General features: G+C 39.9%; 1 protein-coding gene across 3 annotated transcripts in view; it reads left to right on the top strand.

The window, feature by feature from the left end:
• The window catches only part of col4a2 (collagen, type IV, alpha 2), a 102736-nt gene that overhangs the window by 68863 nt on the left and 8194 nt on the right, over positions 1-25679 (top strand). For 2 of the 3 annotated variants that reach the window (XM_088597011.1, XM_088597004.1), the window contains exons 12-40: positions 980-1018; positions 1485-1556; positions 2162-2206; positions 3048-3095; positions 3186-3221; positions 3774-3818; positions 5169-5214; positions 5837-5941; positions 6616-6759; positions 7315-7389; positions 8690-8841; positions 9178-9250; positions 9861-9967; positions 10529-10712; positions 11698-11760; positions 12376-12459; positions 13099-13197; positions 13760-13981; positions 14237-14398; positions 15123-15293; positions 16315-16458; positions 17689-17814; positions 17963-18144; positions 19378-19441; positions 20198-20272; positions 21749-21856; positions 23089-23196; positions 23613-23684; positions 24854-24979. In XM_088597011.1, the coding sequence (XP_088453137.1) occupies positions 980-1018; positions 1485-1556; positions 2162-2206; positions 3048-3095; positions 3186-3221; positions 3774-3818; positions 5169-5214; positions 5837-5941; positions 6616-6759; positions 7315-7389; positions 8690-8841; positions 9178-9250; positions 9861-9967; positions 10529-10712; positions 11698-11760; positions 12376-12459; positions 13099-13197; positions 13760-13981; positions 14237-14398; positions 15123-15293; positions 16315-16458; positions 17689-17814; positions 17963-18144; positions 19378-19441; positions 20198-20272; positions 21749-21856; positions 23089-23196; positions 23613-23684; positions 24854-24979 (2977 nt within the window). The remainder of the gene's footprint in view (positions 1-979; positions 1019-1484; positions 1557-2161; positions 2207-3047; positions 3096-3185; positions 3222-3773; positions 3819-5168; positions 5215-5836; positions 5942-6615; positions 6760-7314; positions 7390-8689; positions 8842-9177; positions 9251-9860; positions 9968-10528; positions 10713-11697; positions 11761-12375; positions 12460-13098; positions 13198-13759; positions 13982-14236; positions 14399-15122; positions 15294-16314; positions 16459-17688; positions 17815-17962; positions 18145-19377; positions 19442-20197; positions 20273-21748; positions 21857-23088; positions 23197-23612; positions 23685-24853; positions 24980-25679) is intronic. The other variant, XM_088597020.1, reaches the window with a different exon arrangement.

Here is a 25679-nt window from a genome sequence, read left to right as displayed (position 1 = left end):
ATAATGTACACAGTTGTAAATTCACAGTTTATGTCTGTATGTTTGAGTAATAAAAGTAATGATAGAAATAAGTGCAAGGAAAAGAGTACCATGTACTTCATTTTTTTTAAACAAAATGCTAGCAACACAATAAACCATACTTCTCCAGTTCTCAGGTTGAGGTTGAGAAATGTGCTTAATTCCCTCTCGTAAGGCTGATGAGACCATTGGTATACATTTACATTTGAATATATACAGTATTATGACTTTAGGTGGTGCAGTGATTAGAATTGGTGCCCTGGAGTTCAATTCCTGGGGTGTTATTTTTGCAGAGTTCATATGAACTCCCTGTGTTTGTGTGGGTTTCCTCTGGGTGCCCCAGTCTCCTCCCACAGTTCAGAGACATACGTGTACAGTATGTTAATTGGCTCCAGGGAAAATTGACCTTACCAGGTGTGAGTGTGCGTGTTTCAGACCATGCTTCCACTGCTTGCTGGGATAGGCTCTGGCTCCCCTGCAACCCTGTATTGATAAAGTGGTTAGAAAATGGAGAGATGAATTATGACTATAAAACAGTCCATCACTCAGCTCAGACAGGGGAGAATGATGGACTCCACCATTACATGTTACCTGCGTGATCCAGTGAATTGCATAGATTTACTTGGCTGTTCAGGTTTGTAAGTTTGCAATATATTTCCATTTTGAAGCAAACAACTGTCATAGCTTAGTCTTGTCCCTTCCCCAGTCTTGTAGAGTAGTGCAGTTTTATGTTCACGGGAGGGTAATCTGAGATCAACAAAATCATGTCTCTTACCAGCCTGAAGTTCCACCAGTTAAAGGTTTGGAAAGGAAAATAATCTCGGTCCCATTCTCTCTGTGTGAGATACTTTAATGATCTTAACAAATGCCTACAGTTAAAATTGCAAGAAATTATGAGACACATACCTGTATGTATTGTGTAGTTTAAATAAACCTGGCTGTACTGTTTGATTTTTTATAGGGTACGATAAATGTCGTGAAGGGACTTAAAGGAGAGCCAGTGAGTACTACCCTTAATACTCTGCCAGCTTTTTCAGTAATAATAGCTTTTATTAGACATTTTGTATGTTGTGTCTTAAACATCAGCAAAAAGTATAAACACACATACAGTAGATAAATACATACTGTACATACTGTCTATGAAATACTTCTTTGATTAGTACTCTGAAGTGGTCTGAAGTGTAACTGTTTCCAGATGTGAAATCCTTGAGGTGTTTTAGTGCACCAGAAACCCTGTAGGGTCGTGACTCTCCAGGACCGTGATTGAGGACCACTGCTTTAAAGTATTAACAGAAACAAATACAGTACAGGAGATTTTTCAGCCTTTTTGTTAGTAAGAAAAAAATATTTTTGTTACATACTAGAAAGGCTTATGAAACGTTTGTGTGTACAGTATACTATTGACTCTGCTCATTATAAGTCTTTGTGATACTTTTTGTCTCAGCGTCTCTCTGCTTCTATCACAGGGTGATGCTGGGCCACCAGGTCCCCCAGGAAATCACACAGGCCCCTTGATTGAACCCACAGAAGCACCAAAGGTGAATCCGAGATTTCATTCATTTTCAAAGGGGTTGATATTAGCACAACTGTTTAGCTGTCCTTTGAAATGTGTCCCCAGGGAGCACATAGATTAAAGTGGAAATTGGAAGTGGTACTGTAAGGACTGAAATGGTAGTCATCCAAAACACAGATGCATTAGGATTCTTGGAATAAAGCAAATTAGTCCTACTTGTGCATTAATCTGCACATTCAATTATATCTACACTATATCTATTAAAATCCCAAACTGTAATGATTTGCGTTTCAGCCAAGATAACACAAATGCAGTACGCTTCCTAGACATTTTATTTATTTAAGTGTATGTGTGTAGAATGTGAGAAAAATGTGCAACATGCATATTACTGAAAATGCAGCAGGTGAAGAGGAAGGTGGAAATGGTATGAAGTGGCTCTCCAAGCTCTCTTTGGAACTGTGAACCAAGGGCAGTATAAGCAGCCACAATAAGATCATGCTTACCAAGCCCATTGATCACTTATCAATGGCGAGGTCCCCTTCTGGTTCAAGGACCAGTGAGGACAACACTTCCTTGACAGATTTCCTAGGAACACGAATGGTGCTTATTTGTCTGTTGTTGTCTACGCAGGGCTTACCTGGCAACTGGGGGCCACCAGGCGATAGGGGAGATCACGTAAGTAAACAGAATGAGTCTTTAGCTCCCTCATCTTCTGCCCCTTTGAAATCAGTTGTACAGTATTCAGGATTTTTAACATGTGTGCTAATGTATGTTGAGTAGTAGCGCCCCACATCACGAACTTTTTTAGTTGAAAGTGAAAGGTCAAATAAACCAGATGAAGTACCACTTCATGAAGTGAAAACAATGAATTGCAGTGTTTCAGTGTTCTAAATATCACCCTTCTGCTTCTTCTCTTCTCTTCTCTTCTTCTCTTAGAATCCATCCTTTCAGTTCAGCCTATCGCTTTTGATCTTTAATGAAAATCAAGTTCATTATTTTGAACTCAGTTCAGTTTCTTCCTTGATAAGAACGGTTCACCACATGTCTTAAACTGAAACCGCCTCCAAACACCTATGCAATAACTCATGGATTTCACCTTCAGAGATCAGTGCCTTTCTGTCATTGGGCCTTTCCACCTAGAAATGTGTTTTATGTGTCTGTAAACAGTTCATTCTTGTGGAAAATGTTCAATTTTTAATTCAATGCATTTAGCTGAGGGAGTATCCCGCAGAAACGTATAAGAACAGACAAATTCACTGCTGGCAATGAATGGGTAATGGGTCTGTTTGGATCCTTAGCGAAACAAAACATCTGTCTTTTTATGGATTTTTATGGATTTTAAACTGTTTTCATGTTTGTTGATGATGTAATACAAACTATTGAGTTGCTTCTAAAACTGGAAATGGATTTAGCTTTGTGAAAGTCACAACATTCTTCAGCTCCATTGACTTGTGTGGTTCTAAACTGTGGAGTGCCACAACTGTTTGTTCTGTTCATTTGTACTGTTTTAATCTAGGCTGACAATAAAGGAGAAATGGGTGTCATGGGGTATCCAGGACCACGGGTAAGAAGTGGAACTTCATCACATTTCACATGTGTTCTATTTTTTATAATATAACATTGTGTAACTTGCAATATAAATGTTGCCTTTAAGGGTTTCCCTGGAGCAAATGGCCAGCCAGGAGAGATGGTAAGCTGACAGAATAACAGAACCTTATTTACAAAATAAAACAATAACCTGTGTTTCCACCAGGTTAGCAAGTCTTTTACAGCACTGTATGATTCTATTACAATTTCTTTATTTGTCATTTATTGTGTGCCTGCCTTGAGGAATATTATTAGATACAGTTTGTACTGTTTGTAATGTACAGACATTATTATTAATTAGAAAGTTCATTAACAACGTAGAGTAATAGCAATGAGAAATCACCCAAAATACGAATGAAGTTAGTAATAGATTAAATACCTGGATAGAGGAGACAATTTCAACTGAATCTTTAAAAAAATCCATAGACAATGATTGTTCCATTTCTTCCTATTAATGATCTATTAATTATGTTTCTTTTCATTTAAAAAGTTATGTTTTAATAATCTATCTCTATAAGAAAACAGCCACCCTATAAGAAATGAAAACCACATATAAGATGGAAGCCAAGGTCTTAGTACACAAATTCAGTTTCTATGAGCTATATTTGTGTCTAAAATGCAGTACAATTTATATTTTTTTTCTTTTTAATTACAGGGGTCTGCAGGTGAAAATGGACCACCTGGAACAAAAGGAATAAAGGTTGTCTTTTTAGGAGGGGCTTAATGACTTTTTTCCTTAGAAACAATCCAGAGCCCAAAGCAAAAGTCACAGTTTAGTTTTGTTTCATCTTGATATAAATAGTACAGAATAAATAGGACATGATGGTAATTGCTAGTTGACACTCTGGAAGAGCAGACCTATTAAAATGTTTTTGATTATCCATAAATGTTTTGAATGTAAATGTCTTTGTTAGAAGTCCAATAAATGTATACAAACTAGCCCTCTTTTTCTTCATACACAATCCTACTTAAATGCTGTCACACATTCTACAAAACACGTAACACTGAATCTAATTCAACAAAACTACGTTTTTATTCTTGAGTGCTGCTATAGTAGAGATCGTACTGATGACTTATAATATTAATATCATGATAAGTTAATGTGCAGCAGCATTCTTTATGCTCTTGTTTTGCATCTATTAGTATTAACAATCAGGCATAGTACTTCACAATCGATTCTTGGCATTTTGTAGATGGAGTTACAGTCCATTGTACACATATTTCCTTCAACTCCATCAAACTTCGCTTACCATTACATTAGAAGTCGTCAGTATGAGCACTCGAATTCTGAATAAAATATTAAATTTAAAAATGGGTAGGCACATTTAATTGAAGATAATGGAACACCTTAGGAAAGGTCTGTTCTGTAAGCCACTATATATATATAGTACATTTAATTTGATCATTTTTTATTTTCCTCATATGTGACTTTTCCAGAATTCCACAATGCTCCCGTTAATGTCTCTACGTACACTTCCTGGCTTGGTCAGTTGTGCAGCAGTACATTTAAAATCACCATGAATGTATCTCTCATCTTAGTTTATAGCTTTCACATTGTTTGTTTTTTTACTTATACCATACCGTTTGGTGTATTCCATTAGTCTTTGTCTGTTCTTTTTCTTGCTTAGGATTTTATTGAAAGTTTTAACTCTAAAAAAATGGCTTCTGAAAAGATTATTCAAGGTTAACTTCGAGGAAAGGATTTATTGTGGCTAAACTGTAAGGACAAAAGGCCTGTGGGTCATCTATAGAACAGAAGGCACACTAAAGGGTGTGCAAATTTTATTACAAGAGGGAACATAGCAGAAGAGCACAAACCTAAACCACTTAGCTTTTCACCTGGCCAGAATCCCAAAATGTTGCTGACCCATCCTTATTTCCCGCCCTTCCAGGGGCAGTACCAGGGCAGACAGACTGGAGCAAGAAAGAACCCAGTTCTCCCAGTTCTTCAGCTCACTGGGAGCCATTCTACCACACAGCTTTGCTGTAATCAGACGTGCCATATTGCTGTGATCTGACATTTTTATAATTTGCTTGGTGTGATTTTTAGGGTGATCTGGGAGAACCAGGACCTTTCATTGATGATATACCAACTGGTATGTGAATTAATTTTACTATTCCAAAGTATTGATATTCATTATAAATAATAGATGTGTATTTATATAAGTGATTCATGTACTGCATTTCATAGTGCTGCTGAATTTGCATCTGTGAGATACGTGTTGTTATGTTTTAGGCTGAATAGATTTCAGCTGAAAAAATAGTGCATCCAATTTAACTTTCCAGGTCCTTTCGGTTTGACAGTAATAATTTAAATAATTGTAAAATAATTGGCAGTAAAGCCTCTTCAAGATCTAGTTTTTACAATCCAGCTTTTTTGGTATGCATGCCTGGAGGTAGCTTTTACTGCCTGTTAATGTGGTGTTGTAATTTAGACTTTGGTTTTGAGAGCATTTGGCCATTGTGATATTGACTGTGACTCATGGGCCATTGTTTTATCATATCTGCCAGAACGCGCTGGGGCACAGCAGGGTAACAATCTAGAGAGGGATCACAATTAAAACACTTCAAGGGGGCTGAAAGAGAGTAAAGGCAAACCAACTAGGAAAAGAGATATATTTCAAAATCTCATCTTTCACTGATGGCAGGAGAGCCTAGCTAGGACATGCATCCTTGCTAGATGTGTCAGTATTTCAATCTTTCTATTTGTGGACGTAGAAATTGTTCCTGGTCCTGATGGAAGAAAAGGTGATCAAGGAGAGAGAGGAGACCAAGGTTTTAAAGGTATCCCAGGGCCTCCTGGCTTGCCAGCCACCTCCACAGGTAGGAATTCACAACTGAAATGTATTTACAATCGGAAGATATTTTCTATATTCTATTATTCTATATAATGTATGCACTGTATATATGAGGAGGAAGGTTAGGTTATAGTTACAGTGTTTAGTCAAAACATTAACACCTCAATACCCCTGTTATTCTAGTCAGTTCAGCCATACTGCTGTGTGAGGTAACGGCGCTAAATATTATGTCAATTTTAATACCCTTGGTACAGTATGTAACAATATTTTTAATGCTAGTGCTTATGTATTGTATTCCTCTCAGTTATTAATGTTTGTTCATTCCCAAAGGTGCTTACTGCACTAAACTAACATCTAGGATTTTTATAGCATTGATCTTTTACTGTGCACTTGATAATATACTGTACCTCAGATGACAGACCTCTACCTGCAGGACATATAGATGCAGTAGATGTTATGGCACATGGTATGCACAGATGTAAAAAGGTCAACCTCAAAATGTCCCACTTTAACAAATGCATTTTAGGTTGAGGTACATGTATGAATCTCATGAAGTCTCATGAAGTCAGTTTTCTCCATTTACAATAAAGGAAATCAAAGAATTTTGCATTTGTGTTAATTCAGATGGGGGAATTGTCCTCTAAATTGAAATAAAGTGAAATGTGTTTCTTTAAATGTGGACCTCCTTCTGTTTCATAGGCTACTCAGGCCCATTTGGTCCTAACGGACCTAAAGGAGATAAAGGTACCAGAGGTGATCCTGGACTTCCTGCAGTTCAGCCTGGGCCTCCCGGTCAAGATGGGATTCCTGGAATACCGGGCTCGCCCGGACCCAGAGGCTCATGTAAGTCTGGAGCAGGCCTCAGAGATGACCTTCCTCTGTCCGAGAAACATGGTTACGTTGCACTTCAGTAAAAAATAATTAAATTTTAAGTTTCAAGTTTGATCTTTCAAGTTCCAAGTATTATCTGCCTCTTTGTGTTTTCACCATATGCTGTATCTGATATTTCCTAAACGAGATGCACTGTTTTATAGACAGCGCGACTCAACATCCACCAAATCCTGCCTTTGCTATAGTCTGAGAATTCCAGTCCAGTGAGAGTTAGTTTTCATTTCAGATACAATACCAAGTGAGAATGTGAGGCTGACATTAAAAAAGAATGTATTCAAACAAGATGTACAGTATATTATTTTTAAGGTAAAGGGATATACTTTAAGCAGTGCTCATGCAGCTAGCAGAACAAATGTTGGAAAGAAAAGTAGTGGAAAGAACAAGAAGTAGTAGGAATGATGGGTGGAGAAGAGTTCATGTTGGAAGTGGGACTAAAGATAGTCTGGAGAATCCCATGTATTTGTTTTTTCGTCCCATTGATTAAGTGTAATGTTTCCTTTTCCATAGTGAACTTAGAACTTTATAAAGGACTGCCTGGTATTCAGGGTCAGCCTGGTCAGGCTGGACTGAAAGGATTCAAAGGTAAGACTTATCTTACGTCCTTGTAAGATGGTGATATAAACTAGTTGTTAGAAGCACTCACTGTGAATTCATAGTTCAAAATGGGCATAATGGCTACTTCTACTTTTAAGGATCCAGTGAAAGTCATTATAAAATGGCATAAATTAACATACTGTAAGTTGTGCCACCAATGGCTCAATTTTAAAGCTTAAAAGTCAGGTTACTCAACATGATCACGTTTATTCAGGTCAATGCGTCTAGTATTGCCAAACCAAGATGATCCAATGTTGAAGTAAACCGCGTCAGTTTCCAAATATTACATGGTGAGAGAAAGTAAAGATTCATCTGACATTTAGTTCTACCACTTTTACTCCAAGTAAAATTCCATGAATAGGAAGCCCAAAGCCTGCTGGGTATGGGTTAACTCATAACTCCTTAGAAGAACTGAGTGGCATATGTATATATCATATACTATAAAACATGATGAATTTGTTTAGGTAAATGTGCCCAGATACTGAATTCAACACAAAATACCGTACAATTTGCGTACAGTTGACCCTTGTCCAGCACAGCAGTAGTGTTCCTTCACGGCAGCACATTTGGCAAATCCATGTTGGAGAAACCTAAAGTATATAATAAACAGAGAAAGTTTAAACTATGTGAAAGCAGCCATACAAAGCCACCCATTAATACTTATACTACATATGTATATTATTACTCACAAATGAATGACCCTAACTACACTAAACTGTGTATGAAATTAAAATATGATAAGATATCTATTTTGTACTAGAAGCATAAGCATGTAATAAAAGCATAAACATTTAGTGACATTTTCAATATGGTGAATAAAAATTACATGCTTTTCTTTGAAAGGTGAAAGGTGAGGGTACTCATATCTCAATATAGCTTATACAGCTTTACTTATACTTTTTCTCTAATGGCATAAACCTAGTGAGTTGTCCCTGCACTACCACTTTCAGGTGGTAACCTTCTAACCAGGAGTTTTGATGCCATAGTGCTTCGTCAGGGTATCACAATGAAATTATTCCTTTTCACTTGCATTATTTAAAAACTTTTACCAGTTGAGACACAAACGTGAAGCCCTGTTTTTCCGCTCCACCCCACTGTGCTGTCTCTCCTGTGTCTAGTCACGGCGTCGAGGGAAAACAAGAGTCTGATGTGCTGGGGGCTGGAGGCTCCCAGTTTGGTTGTGGCTCAGGATGTGTTGTGCGTTAGTTTAGAAGGACTGATAGTTGAAAAAGAAACACCGGAAGGGTGAGGAGACGTACCTTAAACACGCTTGTCTGTCTCCATTGAGGTGATAGAGGTGCCTGTAACTGCGTCATCAGTGGCTCACCAGCGGGGCCCCCAGGCCCAGCAGGGAACCCGGGGCCGAAAGGAATGGAGGGGGAACAGGGCCAGCAGGGGGACCAGGGAGACCCAGGACCTCAGGGGCTTACAGGCCTGCAGGTAAGAAAGCGCTCGTTTGTCATTAATTGCATCTACAGTACATCACTTAGAACTAGCAGCAAATAGCAAAAGATTTGTTCACGTAGACAAGAATTTGAGAGTGAAAGTAATAATGCAACTGTGTAACTATCCCGTCTCTCCCTTAGTTTGTCACACGGACTCAACCAGTCCTTTGTTCTGAATTCCAGTTTAGATAGTGTTCCGTTTTTCCATTTCCTAGTTCACTTTTTCTAATTCTCCAACGTTTTGTAATTCTCTGCTTTTCGTGGAAATTCTTTCTGTCGGTTTCTCTGCAGCATTATAGACACACTGATAATCTACTTCATTGACTACTAGGGTTTTCCAGGCCCAGATGGTCATCCTGGTACAAAGGGAGCAAAAGGAGAAATGATGATAGCCACTGAAAGGGGTAAGCGTTACACAGTTTCTTGCTGTCACCTTAAGATAGCCTATGCTGAAGCAACTTTAGAACATAACTTTGTCTTAAATATGCAGAAATTCTTCTTCAATTGGAACTCAAGATGTACCGATGACTGTTATTAATGTGCAGTTGTCACGGACGTCCAAAGGGACTAACCGTGGGGAGCAGGAGAGCGAAAAAAGACCCATATGCGTAGCGGCGAGACGGGAAAAGGCCCGGGCTCATAGTGCAAAGAGTTCAGGATTGCCGTATAGAAACCTATGCCCTCAGGGAGCAGACGTGGGGCGCCCTGGTGCTAGGCGGGTCTCAGGACATCCGAACAACAATGCTGAGCGAGGACAGAGTGCAAGACCCGGAAATATATAACCCAAGGGAAAGAGAGGGACAGGAAGGACAGCAGACCGGAAACTAGGGACAGGACAGAGAAGGAGCGCCCTCTGGCTGCAGAGGGCGTGACAGCAGTAAAGCAGTTAAAAAAAATTTTCAAGTTGTTAATAGTCTACCTTTGGGACCAGCAGTAGCTATCACACAGTGTTTCTCGGATGTGTGATTCCTTTTTCTCTGGAGGCCTGACAATGTGTCTGTCTGTGTTGAGCAGGAGCACAGGGAGACCCGGGGGTCACTGGACTGGCTGGTCACCCAGGTCTGACAGGGCAGCCTGGGAGAGAAGGTTCCCCTGGGTATCCTGGACTACAGGGCCCACCAGTAAGCACTAGCTGTTTTAGACCGCCATTTAGATAGCGTCCCTTATCACAAAAAACAAGGTCTCTTTTGCTTGTTTCAAGGCTGGTTTTCACTTTTCTCTTGCCCACTGATGCAACCTCAGTACATAGTATAGATATACAGTAAGTAGCGGCACTGGATTAGTGTGACAGCCCCTCTTTAATTTGGCAGCTGCTTGGTTTACTATTTTTACTATCAAACTCCTTCCTGCAGATTGCTTCGTCTAGCAGAGCATCCTTGGCTCCTGTTGAGTCTTGGCAAAGTGATCTCATTCCTGTTAATTTGTAAATCCTCCTTTAGTATTCTATATCCCCCCAAAATATAGCATTATTTAGCTCTTTGAGTTTTCATGAAATCTAATTTACTGTATTATAACTATAAATAAATTGCACTTTATTATCAAATACTATGTTCTAAAAAAAATATGATATATTCAAAAGCATCTATGTATTTCTGAGTTGATTTCCTGTTTGCTACCATTGTTTCTTACCATTCACGTGAGGGGCTGCTCTCTCACCAGCTCCACGGCGCGTTTTGTTACAGGGAGACAGGACAAAAGGTCCCGCCGGAGATGCGGGTTATCAGGGACCTCTTGGTCCCATTGGCCCGGCAGGTCAGAGGGGTGAGCCTGGTCTCGTGCTGGGCTCGATGAAAGGATTTCCTGGACCACGTGGCGATCCTGGGCTAGATGGGGTTCAAGGACCTCCAGGGCTCAAGGGTCTTCCAGGTATGTTCACACAGTCCTCTTCCCCTCTCTGGGAGGGGACCCGGGGGACTTAGCTTATCTGTGTAGACCAATGCCTTAGATGCCATGTGGTCTGGAGAGTAAATCTGATCAGTTCACAGGCGGGCACAGTGTGTGAATGGGTGGGTATGTATTTGTAAGCAGGTGGCTTTCCTGGGATCTTATGAAAAGGGCCACTAAAATCATGATAATGCAGCTTTGGTTCTGAGCAGTTTCTAAGAAAGCTAAAGCATTGCAATATACAGAAGAGGTCCAGATCAGCAGTTTAGAGGATATACTTTTGAAACGTCAGGAAAACTGAGTTCTGTCATCTGGCACAACCATGTAAAATGGAAGGACTTTAATGCGCGCAAAAACACCTCAGAAACACAGCATATATTTCATCCCACTCTATCCAGATAATTAATTTCCCAACGCTAAAGGTTAAATCAGTTTAAGACGAATGCCTGTAGAACATCTTCAAGTTACTGTACACAAAACATTTGCTTGAAGGTTCGCATGAGGAATTACACCATTTAAACCCATAAAGGGCACACAGGTTTGCCAGTTTTAATCACACTACTCCATTGGAATGGCACAGTTAAAGAGATGGGGAACAGGGTAACACACTTCAGGAATACTGGTGTCTAGAATACTTCATCAGAAAGGTGCTGAAATATTCACCACCACCACTGGTCACCAGCAGTTCTACCTGCTGGCTGAAAGCAACTGTGATCTACCATGAGGAGCAGTTTCACAAATGTTAAGCATTTAAGGATTTTTAGGCATGAAAAGCAGTATATAAATGCAACATTAAATTGTTATTATTAAGCTTTTCAATGTATTCCTGCTTATGCATTTATCCTTCATGAATATATCTGCACTGACTTCTCTCTTGTACTTGAATATAACACTTGTTTAAATCATACTCCTGCTTCCACTAATGCTTTTCATCTAACTGCCTGTTTCTCTCCCTGTGGAATGAAAGGCGACTGTTGTTGTGGTGCTCAGGAAGGCGATGTGAGAGAGAAGAATGGCACCACCACTGCAGGTAGCTGGATTGGAGAAATGCTGCTGTGTAATCAAACATTGGGATTTGGTTTCCATGATTTTTCTTCACTGTCTGGCTTTAATCTGGACTCCTAAATGATACTTCTCATCTTTAAAAGGAAGAAAAGACTGTATAAGTGAAGCGATGGAATTATTGGTTAAGGATTTGCACTGCATACTCAGTCGAAAATATGCCCTCATTTTTTTATACTTATTGCAATTCATCTTCTTTGCTTTGCTCCGCTGCTTTCCCATCTCTGGACTTTTTAAGGGTTGAAAATGTAGTTAAATGTAGTTAAAAAAGTGATTTTAAACAGGCATAACCTGTCTCTGAATGGAGGAGCAATTGACTGTTCTACAGGTTTGCAGAACAGTGCAGAGGAAAAGGGGGATAAGATGAAGAAAAAAAAGATTAAATTAACACTAGGTTAACAAGAGTAAAGTTTTATTTGGACTCGGGTCATGACTAATGAACGACCAATCATGTATCCAATCTGAACAGAACATCAAAAGGGAAAGGAGATGATAGGTCATTGTTTGAAATACAAAGAAAGTCGTGTTCTGTTGGAACACAGGTAAAGCATTCTAACATGTTGAAAATGTTTTTTTTTAATAGGAGAGTGTGACCAACAGCCAGCAAAACCTGGACTACCAGGGCCCCCAGGTGTCCGTGGGCCCCCAGGGGTCAATGGCTTATCAGGTTGGTTAGATTTTCAAGAAGCACAGCTATGTAATCAAGGCAGAATTCCATTTTAACACATGGCAATGCATGTGGGACATAATAATATGTTTCCAATAATGGTTATGGACTTGCTTTACAACAGGGAAGGGATAATAAAATACAAGATACATGACAGCTATTCACATAAAATGTAATTGAGGGAATGAATTATACAATGAAATAATGTCGCTACCAATTTAGAAAAAAACAACATAATTGTATATTTAAAGATCAGTTAGGTAAAAAAATACTTTTTCTCTTTGTAAAAGCTGTACAAGTAGACCTTTGAGCTTTTGCCTTGACGGATTGTGTTCAAATGTGTGACGTTTAAGAGTAGCCATAATTTTCATCACCTTCTGAAAAAGAAGCTTCTTTTGAAATGAAGGATTCTGGACCTGTTCTTGTTGATTACCTGTCTTTTATGTCATGTAACTTTTGTTTAACCTATGTAATGAAAGAAACAGCAGTTCCCTCTAACACAATAAGACCATTTCACAAAACGGTATCTCTTGTAGTCAGCTTCAAGGGAGAGCTGCTGTCTTCAGTAGTGAAACACGTTTATTCCTTCCAGTGGCTTTTGCTGAATTCCAACGCGAAGTGTTTTTGTCAACCTCTCAGGCAGGCAGGGTGAAAAGGGGTTTCTAGGGCTGCCTGGAGCTGAAGGATTCAAAGGCGAGCAAGGGGAGCAGGGCAGAGGAGGGGCTCCTGGTCCACCGGGTGAGTGTGGCCCTCGAGCAAAGTTCATGTGTAGAGTATCTGTCAGCTTTCCCAGCACTTCTGATGGCAGCAGTGCTGTGAGACTTATTTAGGAATAATTCCAACTTTGAGTGTCCAGGACCAGTTCTCAAAACACAGTTCCCTTGGAACAGTGCCATACATGTTTAAATGCATTACAAATGAAAACAATGTCTTTTTATCACACTCTCTTCTCTAGATCATCTCAAGCATTTCCACATATGATTCTTTGAGTCCTGTGCAGTAGCAGAATTTAACTGTTGCAGACCCTGGTGCAAATGTTTTTTTTTTATTATTTTATATCCATGCACCCAACCTAAGATCCAACCCTGGCTTTAACTGTATGCTATTTGAAAAAGAAAAATCTTGACCAGCAAGCAAATGATAAGAGCATATTTATAAACTCTCCCAAGTCAGACATTACAATATTTCACTCGCTATGTGTTGTGCACATAAGTTAAAAATGGCTTCATACTGTACTTAAATGCCAACAGTAATTTCAGTGCCACCTGCAATTCCGCTGCTTACTCTGAGCTCTATACAGGTTTTACTGGTCCTCGTGGAGACCCAGGCCAGCCAGGCCCACCAGGTCAGGAGGGTTCACCAGGATCACCAGGCCGACCAGGCCAGAATGGAGAACAGGGACGAAAAGGACATCATGGAGAGGTCTTGGGAGCAGCTCATGGTGCTCCTGGAGACCAAGGATTTCCTGGACTGTCTGGGCCAAAAGGTCTGACGGGAGAGCCTGGCCCACAGGGATATTCAGGTGTGCAGTGAGATTGAAGACATTTATTCTTCAACATCAAAAGTACATCTTTACATTCTAGAGTTAGGAATGCATCTTCGCTTTCTTACTGTCTGCTATTATTTGTAGCTCTTAAAGGAAAACCTACAACAATATCAAAATGGAAATGTGAGAGAAAGCTCAGCCTAAACATGTGTGATAGGTTTAACAAATTTCATTGTTGTCTTATGCATCAAATCAGTCACTTGTCTTGAAGTATCTCCTCTGTTCTTGAAGGAATGGGTGGCATGCCTGGAATCCCAGGTTACAAAGGAGAACAAGGTCCTCCTGGGCTACAAGGGGAGGTAGGCGTACCAGGACCAGTTGGAGTACATGGTACTTTGGGATCACAAGGGAACCCAGGCATACCTGGACCAGCTGGTTCGATAGGCCCACCTGGTGAGTTGCCTGTTACCTGTCATTAATTTGGAAAGGAGCATTCTTCAGTATTCCAGTTTATGTTGTGTTTGTGTGTGTGTCCCAGTGTGTGAGATATTGCTGTTATATGTGTGCTGTGCTGTGGTTGATTCTGAGTTGTGGTGCTCTAGCAGTGCTGTCCTGAGGCTGGCTGGTGTCGGTGTGGCTTGGGCCAGTGAGCCTCAGGACCAGCTGGCTCAGAGGGCTCTTTGTTGGGCTCAGCTCTTGGCTTGGCAGGGCCTTGTGGTGGTAGGAGTTTTGGTCGCTGTTTTTTAGGTGTGGCCAATACTTTATTACGCTCTTCTGTATGTTTATTATTAATGGGCATTGGCCTAATTCCGCCCTGCATGCTTTGTTAGGTGTTTCTATGGGCTGTTGTCCCATTTAGTGTAATCCTGCTTGGTGAGGGGACCCCACACTTCACTGCCGTATAGGGCAGTGTGTTAGATTACGCTTTCAAATAGTTGGAGCCAGATTCCTGTTGGTGGGTTGATATTGAAAATCCTCCTTCTTATTGCGTAGAAGGCCCTGAGTGCCTTCTATCTCAGTGCCTTCACTGCGAGGTCAAAACTCCCAGATGAGCTGAGGGTCAGACCAAGGTATTTGTGGATGGATGTGTGCTTCAATATGTTGTTATTGAGTGTGAAGTGGTACTTGTACAATCACAATCACCCTGTGTTAATCAGTGGCTTCTCTCCTCTCTTAGGCCTCTCGGGAGAAAGAGGGAATGAGGGTGATACTGGCCCACCAGGTCCCATTGGAATGAAAGGAGCCCCTGGAAATCCTGGCAGTCAAGGGTTAAAGGGTGAAAGAGGAGCACCTGGATATCCTGGAAATCCTGGTCCAGATGGAATTCCTGGTCTTGTTGGTCGCAAAGGTAAATTTACATTAACACATATTTCAGTCATAAAAGCATCAAAAATGTTTACTTCTCAACTCAATTTTCTTTTCTCAAAGGTGAAAAATAAGAAATCCAATGAATTTGAGAAAAGCTGACATTTTACTACACCAGGATTCACTTGTGTGAAGATGTTACAAAGACTTATTTAACAGGAGTACAGTAGAAGGTGCAGTGATTAGTTTACACTTGCTGAAACCGTTAGATATTTGAACAGTCAATTGTGAGAGTGTTTTGTTTGCTAGAATCAAGCCAACAATGCCATACACACTGATCCTAAATTAAGAATATTCAATTTATTAATACAGCACCTAAACATTCCTAATAAACCTAAAGTAATAGAGTATAAAAGAGTAATAATCTATAGTATGTAATCATAACTCTGATGTCATTTATTAATGTTTGTGTAATTGCTAAGTGAACCGCTTTCCTAGTGCTTTAGACATAAGCCTAAACTTCATCTGGTCAAGGCAACGGAAGTATTATTATAACACTTAATTTTAGTGAAATAATATGCCTCCTCACTATAGACGTCAAATTTAATTCTCACATTTTACTCCTCTTCATATATATACTCTGTTCCTGCCCACAACCCCGTATGCATTTTTCTAGCTCCTCTCTCTCCAGTCAACTCTTGAAGCAGCCTCCCAGGTTCATTCCTTGTGAGGAGGGTTGTGAAAAACCTGACCTTTGGCTAGCTCTGTTATTTCCTCAGCCAGATGAGTTGACACCAAAGTATTAAGTATGCACTTCCTTTATATCCGTTGTTTTGTTTATTAGTCCAGTCCAGGGCTTTATTAGAATTTGACCAAACTACTGAAGCGGTATTATAATCAGAACGTTGTTGAATGCTAGGTCAAGTAGGATCTTTGCTTTTTTTACATTAAAATGCTCAGCACAACTTGAATCACAATGGCACCACATAATAGAAAAGAACAAAATATTTGTATGTTGCTGGTTACCGGTCAATTGGACATTCTTCATTACTCCACTTGTCTAGGTCCTAGGGGTTCTGAAGGGATGCCTGGGTTCAGTGGCATGCCTGGGTTAAGCGGTGAGAAAGGATTTGAAGGCATTAAGGGGGAGACTGGAATTCCCGGGATACAAGGAGAGAAAGGACAGCAAGGTGTACCTGGTGCGAAGGGTAAGGTCACAGTGTTTTATATACATTTTCATCCTATCCAGTGTCCTGCTTTTTAAACTTGAAGTGTCAGCAGATATTTTCACATCTGTGACTAACATTTTGTTTATGAAGAGAAGTACAGAAATAATCTTTTACCAAAAATCTAGTTCCATGAACTGTAAGTAAACAAATAGGCCTAGATGCTTCCACTTTTCTGCATGGAATAAATAAGATTCGGCTGTGTGAGTCTTCTTTAAGACTAGTGGCCTCAGCAAAGTAAATTCCAACTTTACTGCACCTCTGAGATCTCACAAGAAGGGACAAAATGTGGTAACACTGCTGTATGCTGCTACATATATAGGGGATAAAAATAGAAAATCGAGTGGAATGCTTAATCATATTAATCAATACATAATCATAACCCCCCCAAATTGTAAAACATATGCCAATAATATATTTGAGCATTTGGTGTAGTTAGAGGCAAAAAGAGATTTTGTTCTCTGGTGATAGAGTAATAAATGAAAGTCAAACTGGGATAAACAAATTTTAATCAAGAATAACAATAACAAAAACTAAGAAACAAACAACACAATATACTGTACAACATAAAACATTCAAGTTACTCTATTTACAAACAAGGCCTCTGATGTAAATACATCCTGTCCAACCAGAAGAACATTAGACTGCTACCCAGTATTCAAAAATCCTATATAATGAGTAACAGGCCAACATTAGGGATACACATTCCATTCCATCAAATAAAACAGAATACATCCCAGAACTAAATCTTTCTTCCTCCAAAGTTAATGAGATCCTATGTCCCTATTTTAAAAAATGCATCCAATAATCAGGAGAAAACATTTTTAACCTGAGGATTCTTTATAAAGGAAATCAGAGTTCACTGAAATAACAAACAACAAGCTCTCTTTAACAAAGCTCAAGTAATTAATTAGAATCCGGTCTTTAAGGTTGTACTCCTGTCTTTCCATCTCTGTCTCCTGCTTCTGCCTACCTGTTTTTCACCCTGGGTTTCTCACTGATGAAGACTCTTAATGATTATCCAAGGTGTTGATTACGATAAACCAGAAGATCCCTTTGATCTATTGTCTCAAGCTGCCTACAGCTCTGCACACACCTCAGTTCTCTATCCATTGTTTCTAGATCCTGTAACAATATTAAAATTAGCTCCTCAGATGCAATGTAGTGAATGTTGTTGAACAGTTTCCAAGAAGGCACTCTCTTCTATTTAAGGTGATCGTGGAATACCTGGGCCACCAGGTGAAAAGCCACACATGCCTCTGATATTGAAAGACAAAATGAAAGGATTAAAGGGTGATCAGGGCCAGCCAGGACAGGATGGGTTTACAGGCCCAAGAGGTAACCTTACAACGCCTACTTTTTACACAATCTAACAAACCTAAGAGTAACTGCAGCTGGAATGTGTTTTCATACATATGCTTAAGAGCAAACGTCATTCTAGTTTTGCAGAAAGTTTACCTTTCTACTTATTCCCTGTGTGCCACAGGCCCCAAGGGCATGCCAGGAGTTCCGGGTAGATATGGACTAGATGGCTTGCCAGGAGAGCCCAGTGATGTGAAGGGCATTAAGGGGTCAGCTGGTCCCGAAGGCCTTCCAGGTCCCAAAGGATTGCCTGGACCCACAGGACCACAAGGAATCCCGGGCTTTCCAGGGATGCCCGGAATTAGGGTGAGAGTTGTTTGCTTTTAAGGTTTTAGATGCCTTATTTGATGTTTCAATCATCGATGACATGAGGTGTTAAAATTAGTACTTAAAGAGTAATTTGGTGCTGTCATGGAAGCCGGGTTGGTCTTTCGTGGAGGTTGGTGTTTAGACCCTATGCGAGGCGGCGATTCCAGAAAAAGGACCACAGACAGGGTTCAGGGGAGACACACAGGGTTTATTGGTGCTCACAGTAAAGTAGGGAAGTTCGTGCAGGAGTGCGGGGAAAATCCAAAGGCAAACATATCTAAGAAGTTCAAGGGGAAGTCAGGAAGCAGTAGCAATCATTTGCAACACTGCAGATTACAGACCAAAGTCCACCAGAAATAAATAATAAGCTTTAAATGATAGTAAAATGTATTTTGACGTTTATAAAATGGGCTGTGATTATGACATTGGTGATAGAAAGCCAGAAACGGGATTTAATGAATTAAGATACTTGTAATCTGCTGCAGGAGTGAAGCAGTGGATCTACAACGGGTATGGTGAACCTGTACGCAGGCGAGTAGCCCGCAGGCTAGAAACGCAGGCAGCACAGTGTACAAACAGTAGGAAACGAAAGTAAAAAATGTCCGAGTTCGTAGTCAAGCAGGCTGGGGTCAGAGCCGGTGAATGTGAAACTAAACACAGTTCGAGTTTATAGTTGAGCAGGCAGGGGTCAGAGCAGGTGGAGCAAAGAGGAGGGAGAGAGGTCAGGGTTCAGCACAGCAGCACAGAAGCACAGCAGCATAGCATAGGTGGGAATTCAAGCCAAAGCTATAGATTAACAAGCGGGGTCCAGGGCAAGTAACATTGATGTAGCAAGCCAAGGGGTTGGTCCGGGACCTGAGGCGAGACAGAGTGAGGTCAGGAATCCAAATGAAACACAAGCTGGGACTGTAGACTCGAGAGGCTCAGAGACAGACCTGTATGACGGAGCCCAGAGCACTTTAAGAGCAGCCCTTAAATAGTTTGATTCACCTGAGCCAGCCAGATAGTATTAGCACACAGGTGAATCAAGCTTCCTGTCTGATTGCCTCTTCATGGCAAACATCATAGATGACAGAAAAGACAGGTTTGGACAACTGCTATGTTAATGCTAGCTCACTCCAGTGGGTACGAGGATAACAATACAATGACCTATAGGTCACCTATATTGTTTTTACTTACACATTTGAGATAACAGGACACTATCCAATTTTCCTTTTCCATTTTCCCCAGGGAGAGAAGGGTACTCCTGGAATCTATGGTGACCCTGGAGATCCCGGACTGAAGGGAGTAAAAGGTGAGGCTAATGAAAGAGAGGTTTAATTTAAAAAAAAAACTAAATTGAAATACTTGTAATACTTTAAACTAGATTGACATCTTTGGTTTCAAGTATTACAAACAGTATAGTAAGTGAATTACATTTTGCTGAGAAAGGAACTGGGCCCTTGGTTTTTTTTTCTATTATATCTACATGTATATAGTTATCTTCAATGGCAATTAATGCTTTGTTCTTGTTTTATATATAAATTCTTATTCTTTCACTCACCCAGTGTTTTATGTTATATTGTTAATTTTCATAAAGGGATTTTTGATCTGATCGATTTGATACTGTTCATTGTAAAAGCATGACTTAAGAGGACTAGCAGGACTTTATGTAAAAGGCCATCATCATTCAATACTACGGGTTATTATTGAATAAAATAGTAAGTACCTGCTTATGTACCTAAAAATATAGTTCCATGATCAGTGGTTTAATTCCTTGCATATTATATGTGCTATATACAGTATATATGATTAAAATCTTAAATTAATTGCATTACTAAGACATCTATTACTGTTTTTGTGAAACTGTCCACTCGTATGCTAAAATTTAAATTAAGGGCCTTTTTGATCTTCTAGAAAAGCATTAGGTATGGACTCAAATTTGTTTTTCTTTGACAACCTCCATTATTGCAGATTACGTGTGGATGGCAAGGAGGGAGATCACATGTTAAAGTTACCCTTAGGTGCCTGACTTCATATCTTTGATTTCACTGGAATTGAATCTTTACAGGTGAAACTGGCCCTAGGATGGATTTACCAGGCTCCACAGGTCACAGAGGTGACGTAGGAATACCTGGATTACCAGGTAAATTATGATGAACTGCTACGTTATGACCACGCACCACACCTGTCACTAATTGTACCTCATTACCCCATTAATTCTGCTCACCTGAGCCCATCACCATTTAAACCCTCAGTTCCCACAACACCTTGCTTGGTACTGGAGTCTTGACCTTGAGGGTTCGCTCCTTGCTCAGTTGCTCTCACCGTGTGTTTTCCCTGTACTACTCTTCTGGCTTTTTTACCTTATTCTTGGACTTTCGGATCTCTCTCTTTTTTGGATTTGTTTTCCACCTGGACATTGGCATGCACCACATAGGGTCCTGCTTTAATTACGGCGTTTAGCCTTAACACTACACAGCAGAAATGTTTTAAGTAATGTGCAAACTCCATTATTAGGTGTTCTTTAGTGGATCTGCAATTCTTTTCTTTCTCCATCACTGTAGTAAGAGTTTACTGGATGTCATCTGGCCAAAAATGTTTATTCCAAAACTATTCTGGATCATCTTTGTTCTTCCAACCAGATGTTGAAAACAAAGTCAGCCAGACTTTGTAATGGCCACCTCTGGATCTGGCACATTCATCTCTTTTACTGATGTAACTAGTGATGGCAGCAACAGAATGAATTCTCAGGTTCACAAAAAACATTTTGTCTACTTATGTAGAAGAAAATGCTTCCATACTTGTTGAGCCGCACTGCATAACAGCATGAGAATGGCCCAAAACATAGGACTAGTGCAGGAGGAAAAAGTGGAAAGTCATACACCAACCAAGTTAATTAGCAGATTTACAGTAAATGGAACTGAAGTCAGTACGTCCCAGGAATCCGCAAAAAACCCAAAGTGATGTTAGCAAAGGCTTAGCTTAACATCGCAATGATTATACTGATAAGATCTCAGACTTCATTTAGTTATGTAAAGAGATTTAACCAAATGCTGAATTTTAACATTGACCCAGTATTATAGGTCATTTGAAGTCATAAGGCTGAACATAAATTATGTTTGTGTTCTAATTTGATGTATATAATAAAATATATACTACCCAAATAGGAAACATATTATATTGTACTTATTTTTCAAAGTAATCTTATACAATATTATACAATATACAAGCATATACAAATTGCTTGGCAAAAAAGCAAAAACAACAGCTTTCATGATGATGTCCCAGTACTTTTGGAGGACACTGTACATAGCAGGCTTGCTATTATAATACTACCTTTTACACACACCTCCCCCACTGACTCTCATTGCTGAAATTATGACCACTAGTGCTGCTCTCATCATCTTCTTCAACTCAGTGCCTGACTCATCTCTCACTGTTTAAGAGTCATCAAGCAGAGCTGCCAGTAAACTCTGAGATCGGCCTCTGATTCACCCTTGTTCACATAAAGACTGTAATACCAAGCTGAACTTGTGATCCAGGAATTCCAATTTATGTAGAGCTTCAAAATGCTGTATTGCTCGAACTCTGTTGAGTCGTTAATCACTCCCACCTGCAGGACTGCAGGGAGTTCCTGGCCAACCAGGAGACATCGGCAGTGCAGGCTTTGATGGCATTGATGGGGTAAAAGGGATAAAGGGGTTCGCTGGGCCTGGAGGCCTTCCAGGTAAGTAATAGAACCTAAAACCTGATGGTGAATGTCACATGACCTCCATTGAAGTCTATCACAATCCCTTGGTTCACGTGCTCAGCCAATGTTTTGATTGTTAGAAAAATCACTTTCTTTGTACTCTTATCTTAGTAAAGTACTGGAAAAAAAGTTAATTGATGTTTTAGTTGTTGTTTATCGTCTTACCTGTTGTGGATCCACAGTATTGTCATTATCAGTTTGTTCCATCATCTTATGTTAGGGTTATAGAGTCTGTCTCACCCCTGGATTAAATGGAGGCTGTCTGTCTGTTGGGATGCACAGTCCAGTGAAGGTTTGAGATGAGTTTAATTGTAACGAAAACGGCCAATTCCGGAGAACACCGAAGGAGACACACACGATTTGTATCTCCCACAGTGCCCCGAATTGCAACAGTTTTACAGAGGTTTTCAGAGTCTGAGTCCAGCCATGTTATTATCATGAATGGGGGTTCAAGAATCCGCATTCTACTTATGGCCCACTGGCTGTTCTTGAAGATTTTGTCCTGCCTTTCAGCTATTTCTGTGGTGTCATGTACTACAGCAGGTGTCCGTTCTAAAATTCTCTGAAGCCAGGTCAGAAGACCAGGTCAATGACCCCAGGCCAAAGCCAGATATCTACACTGTCCATCAGACGGAGCAGGGGTGGAGCTTAATGTATTTAACCTGGTGTAGCAAGATAATCATTGTCTTAGTGTGACACATGAATTGTACCTGGTCTGCGTGACCAACAGCCTAGTGTTGCAAATTCATTTTTTAACTGCTAGTAGGAACGTTTCTTGAAAGACCGCAGTTTACTCCTTCTGTTAAATGTTCTTTCTTTTCTTCCTTTTGTAAATAGTTTTTAAAACAGCCCTTTTAGTCAACACCTTTTTCCACAGCTCAGTTTGTTGATGCTTTTTATTACTTTTGTGACCCCTGGATTTATTTTCAGGTGGTTGTGACCCAGTGAAAACTTTTTTATAATCTAATTTACGTGGTTTGTTTTGACCTGTTTTTACCTTTGTATCGAGCTTCAGTGTAAGGTCTTTTGTGTTATTGGTATGTTAACGATGTTTAAATAGCTTGGTGACATGCCTAATTAAACCATAAGTAAAAAGTATGAATGCTAGACCTGTTCTGATCAGCCTGTGTAAAAGGTCAGTTTGTATTCTTTTCATTGCGTTAATGTGGTTGGGGTTTATTAATTGGAGCCTTTTGATTGTTCCTCAGGGTCAGCTGGGATTCGTGGATTTCCAGGACCTCAAGGTCAGAAGGGGTGGCCTGGATTCCCAGGAGAGCCTGGCTTAAAGGGCAAGCCTGGTCTACCTGGACTTCAAGGTCAGACTGAAGGCTTACACACACATGCTGCATACAAACGTGCTCAGGAGAACAAAACAGCAGATCCCATCCCGTTTTCCTTACATCTCATTATTTTCATTAATGTAAACCTAAAGCTATTTTTTCCCAAATTAATAGACCACTCTAGGAACAGGGAGGTAGGTTGTAAAGCAGATATTTCATATTACTCAATTAAGGAACATTTTGACCTGAAAAATCTTCTTCATCTTCCAACTTTTCCCCTTATTAAACTTTAAAACTTTCCATTTCTTATGCACTACGAAGTGATTGTTGATTAGTTAAATTGGCATTTATTGCATTTGCTTATGGAAAATAAAAGCTTGTACTGAAGGATTAAAGCTATAAAATTAACATTTAGTTTTTCCTCATGCATTTCATTTGCAAATCTTTTACAGGATTCCCTGGTTTGAGAGGTATATTTGGACTTGATGGTCTGAAAGGCCAGAAGGGCGACAAAGGACTTCCAGGTATTAACTGGGTTTGCTTCAATTGTTGAAGTGAGCTCCCATAAAATACTATTTCTGTCTCACTTTTAATATTTTAATTTAATATTACTCTAATATTTCCTCTGCCGTGGAAAGACAGTAACGATAGATAGATAAATACTTCCTCTGTTTCATGTTATGGGTTAAGGAAAGGTAATAAATATGCACTACCAGAATATATTATAACTTTAACTGATTAACGTTAAATCTAATCAGCGTAAACTCTAAGTAAGTTGTTACTTTTGTTAACTAGAGTAGTCTACTAATTTTATTACTGTGCCACTGACATTTTATTTTACAGATAAAGGAACTATTATTACTTAGAACAAATAAGAAACCAGTCAGCTATAGTGAGAGAATGGGTTTTAATTCTGATATAGAATAAAATAGTCGAAACCATGACTTACTGATGTTAGTGGGCAATATTCAGCATATGCAAACAACCAAGACACATTTTCTAGACTTCCTCATTTGTGCCTTTTCATTGTAGACCTTAATGGGTGTTGAACTTCTAGAAATTGAGGATTATACTCACTGAATCATATAGCACTGAATCAAAGCAAATACATTTTAAATGTTGACAGTGGTTTCCATTATCACAAACCTTTGTATCTACAACAAAATAAAGGACAAAACAGTACTGAATACTCTGCTGAGGGTGATTGAATGAAATAATAATTAGCCAATTAACTGACACTTCTATACAAAGCAGTGTACATGTATAGAGACACCTAAATGAGCTCCACATCAGCTGGGTCTAAATGATGGGGCTCAAGGAGATTTAATAATGTCCTTGGGATAACATACAGTACCCAGTGTCAGACCTAGGGTTTAATAAATCTCCTTGGAACACCCCCCTTCCAGGGTGGCCCTGCTCGTCCTGTCGGGGGGTGTCCAGTGAGCCTTTATAGGACCCACCCAGCTGGGACTACAAAGGCGAGGCATCGCCCGTCTATCAGGGCTCCACCTCCACACTGGACACGCCCCCATGTAATGCCACAGTACCTCCAACACCCGTACTGTCTGCCTTTAATTTCTCTCCTCGCCTCTGATTGTCTAATAACACTCTTGTACTGATGAAATGAAAGAGCCTAACCAGAGGCTCGTTGGTTTCATTTTCTTTCATTTCATTTTCTTTTCCTTTTCCCTAGGCATAAACACCAGGGGCAACACAGGTAGCCCCGGGGTCAAAGGGGAGAAGGGTAATCCAGGATTGCCAAGTCCAGAGCCTGGCATCCCAGGACCGCCTGGAATCAAAGGACAACAAGGGGACCCAGGTAGCTATGGAGACAGCCTATACCCAGTGCAGCACCTCAGTCCGCTCAATTGCAGGTCCCCTGCGGTAGTTTTCTAGAAGCTGCTCAACTCTGCAAAACACAGCGAACCAAAACATTATAGTTGAAAAGTTGTCCTCTTGAGCCCTGGTGTTTTAAGATAAGATAAGATGATGTTATTGGTCATATACAATTTCTTTTATTAGGAATTTGTCTTTTCACATACCCCAACTTGCTCTCCATGAGACATACAGAAAAGGAGAGAAGCTTGGGGTCAGAGCACAGGATCAGCCATTTATACAGCACCCCTGGAGCAGTTGGGGTTAAGGGCCTTGCGCAGGGGCCTAACAGAGTAGGATACATCTGCCAGCCACAGGATATGAACCAGCAACCTTCTAGCCACAAGTCCAGATCCTTAGCCACAGAGCAACCATACCACCCCTATATATTACATAGATATAAGCAAAGTTTGCAAACTCAGTGAATGAGTGTAAAAAAGGTAGGAAAGTACATGCAAGCAATTCTAAGTGAACTCCAAATACATCCATGTACATATTGAGGTCTTACCGTCTATATTCTAAACAGGTAATGAGTATTTATTAATTCATTTATTACTGAATTCCTAGGCTGTAATAAAAAACAAAAGCATTGTGAAAAATTATTTTGGATTGGTATAACAAAAAGCTTAGAACATATAGTTAAT

This window comes from Lepisosteus platostomus, chromosome 2, assembly GCF_059453375.1.
Source record: "Lepisosteus platostomus isolate fLepPlt1 chromosome 2, fLepPlt1.hap1, whole genome shotgun sequence".
NCBI lineage: Eukaryota > Metazoa > Chordata > Actinopteri > Semionotiformes > Lepisosteidae > Lepisosteus > Lepisosteus platostomus.
Note: the sequence above shows the minus strand (reverse complement) of the source record. Positions and strands in the feature narration are given on the sequence as shown.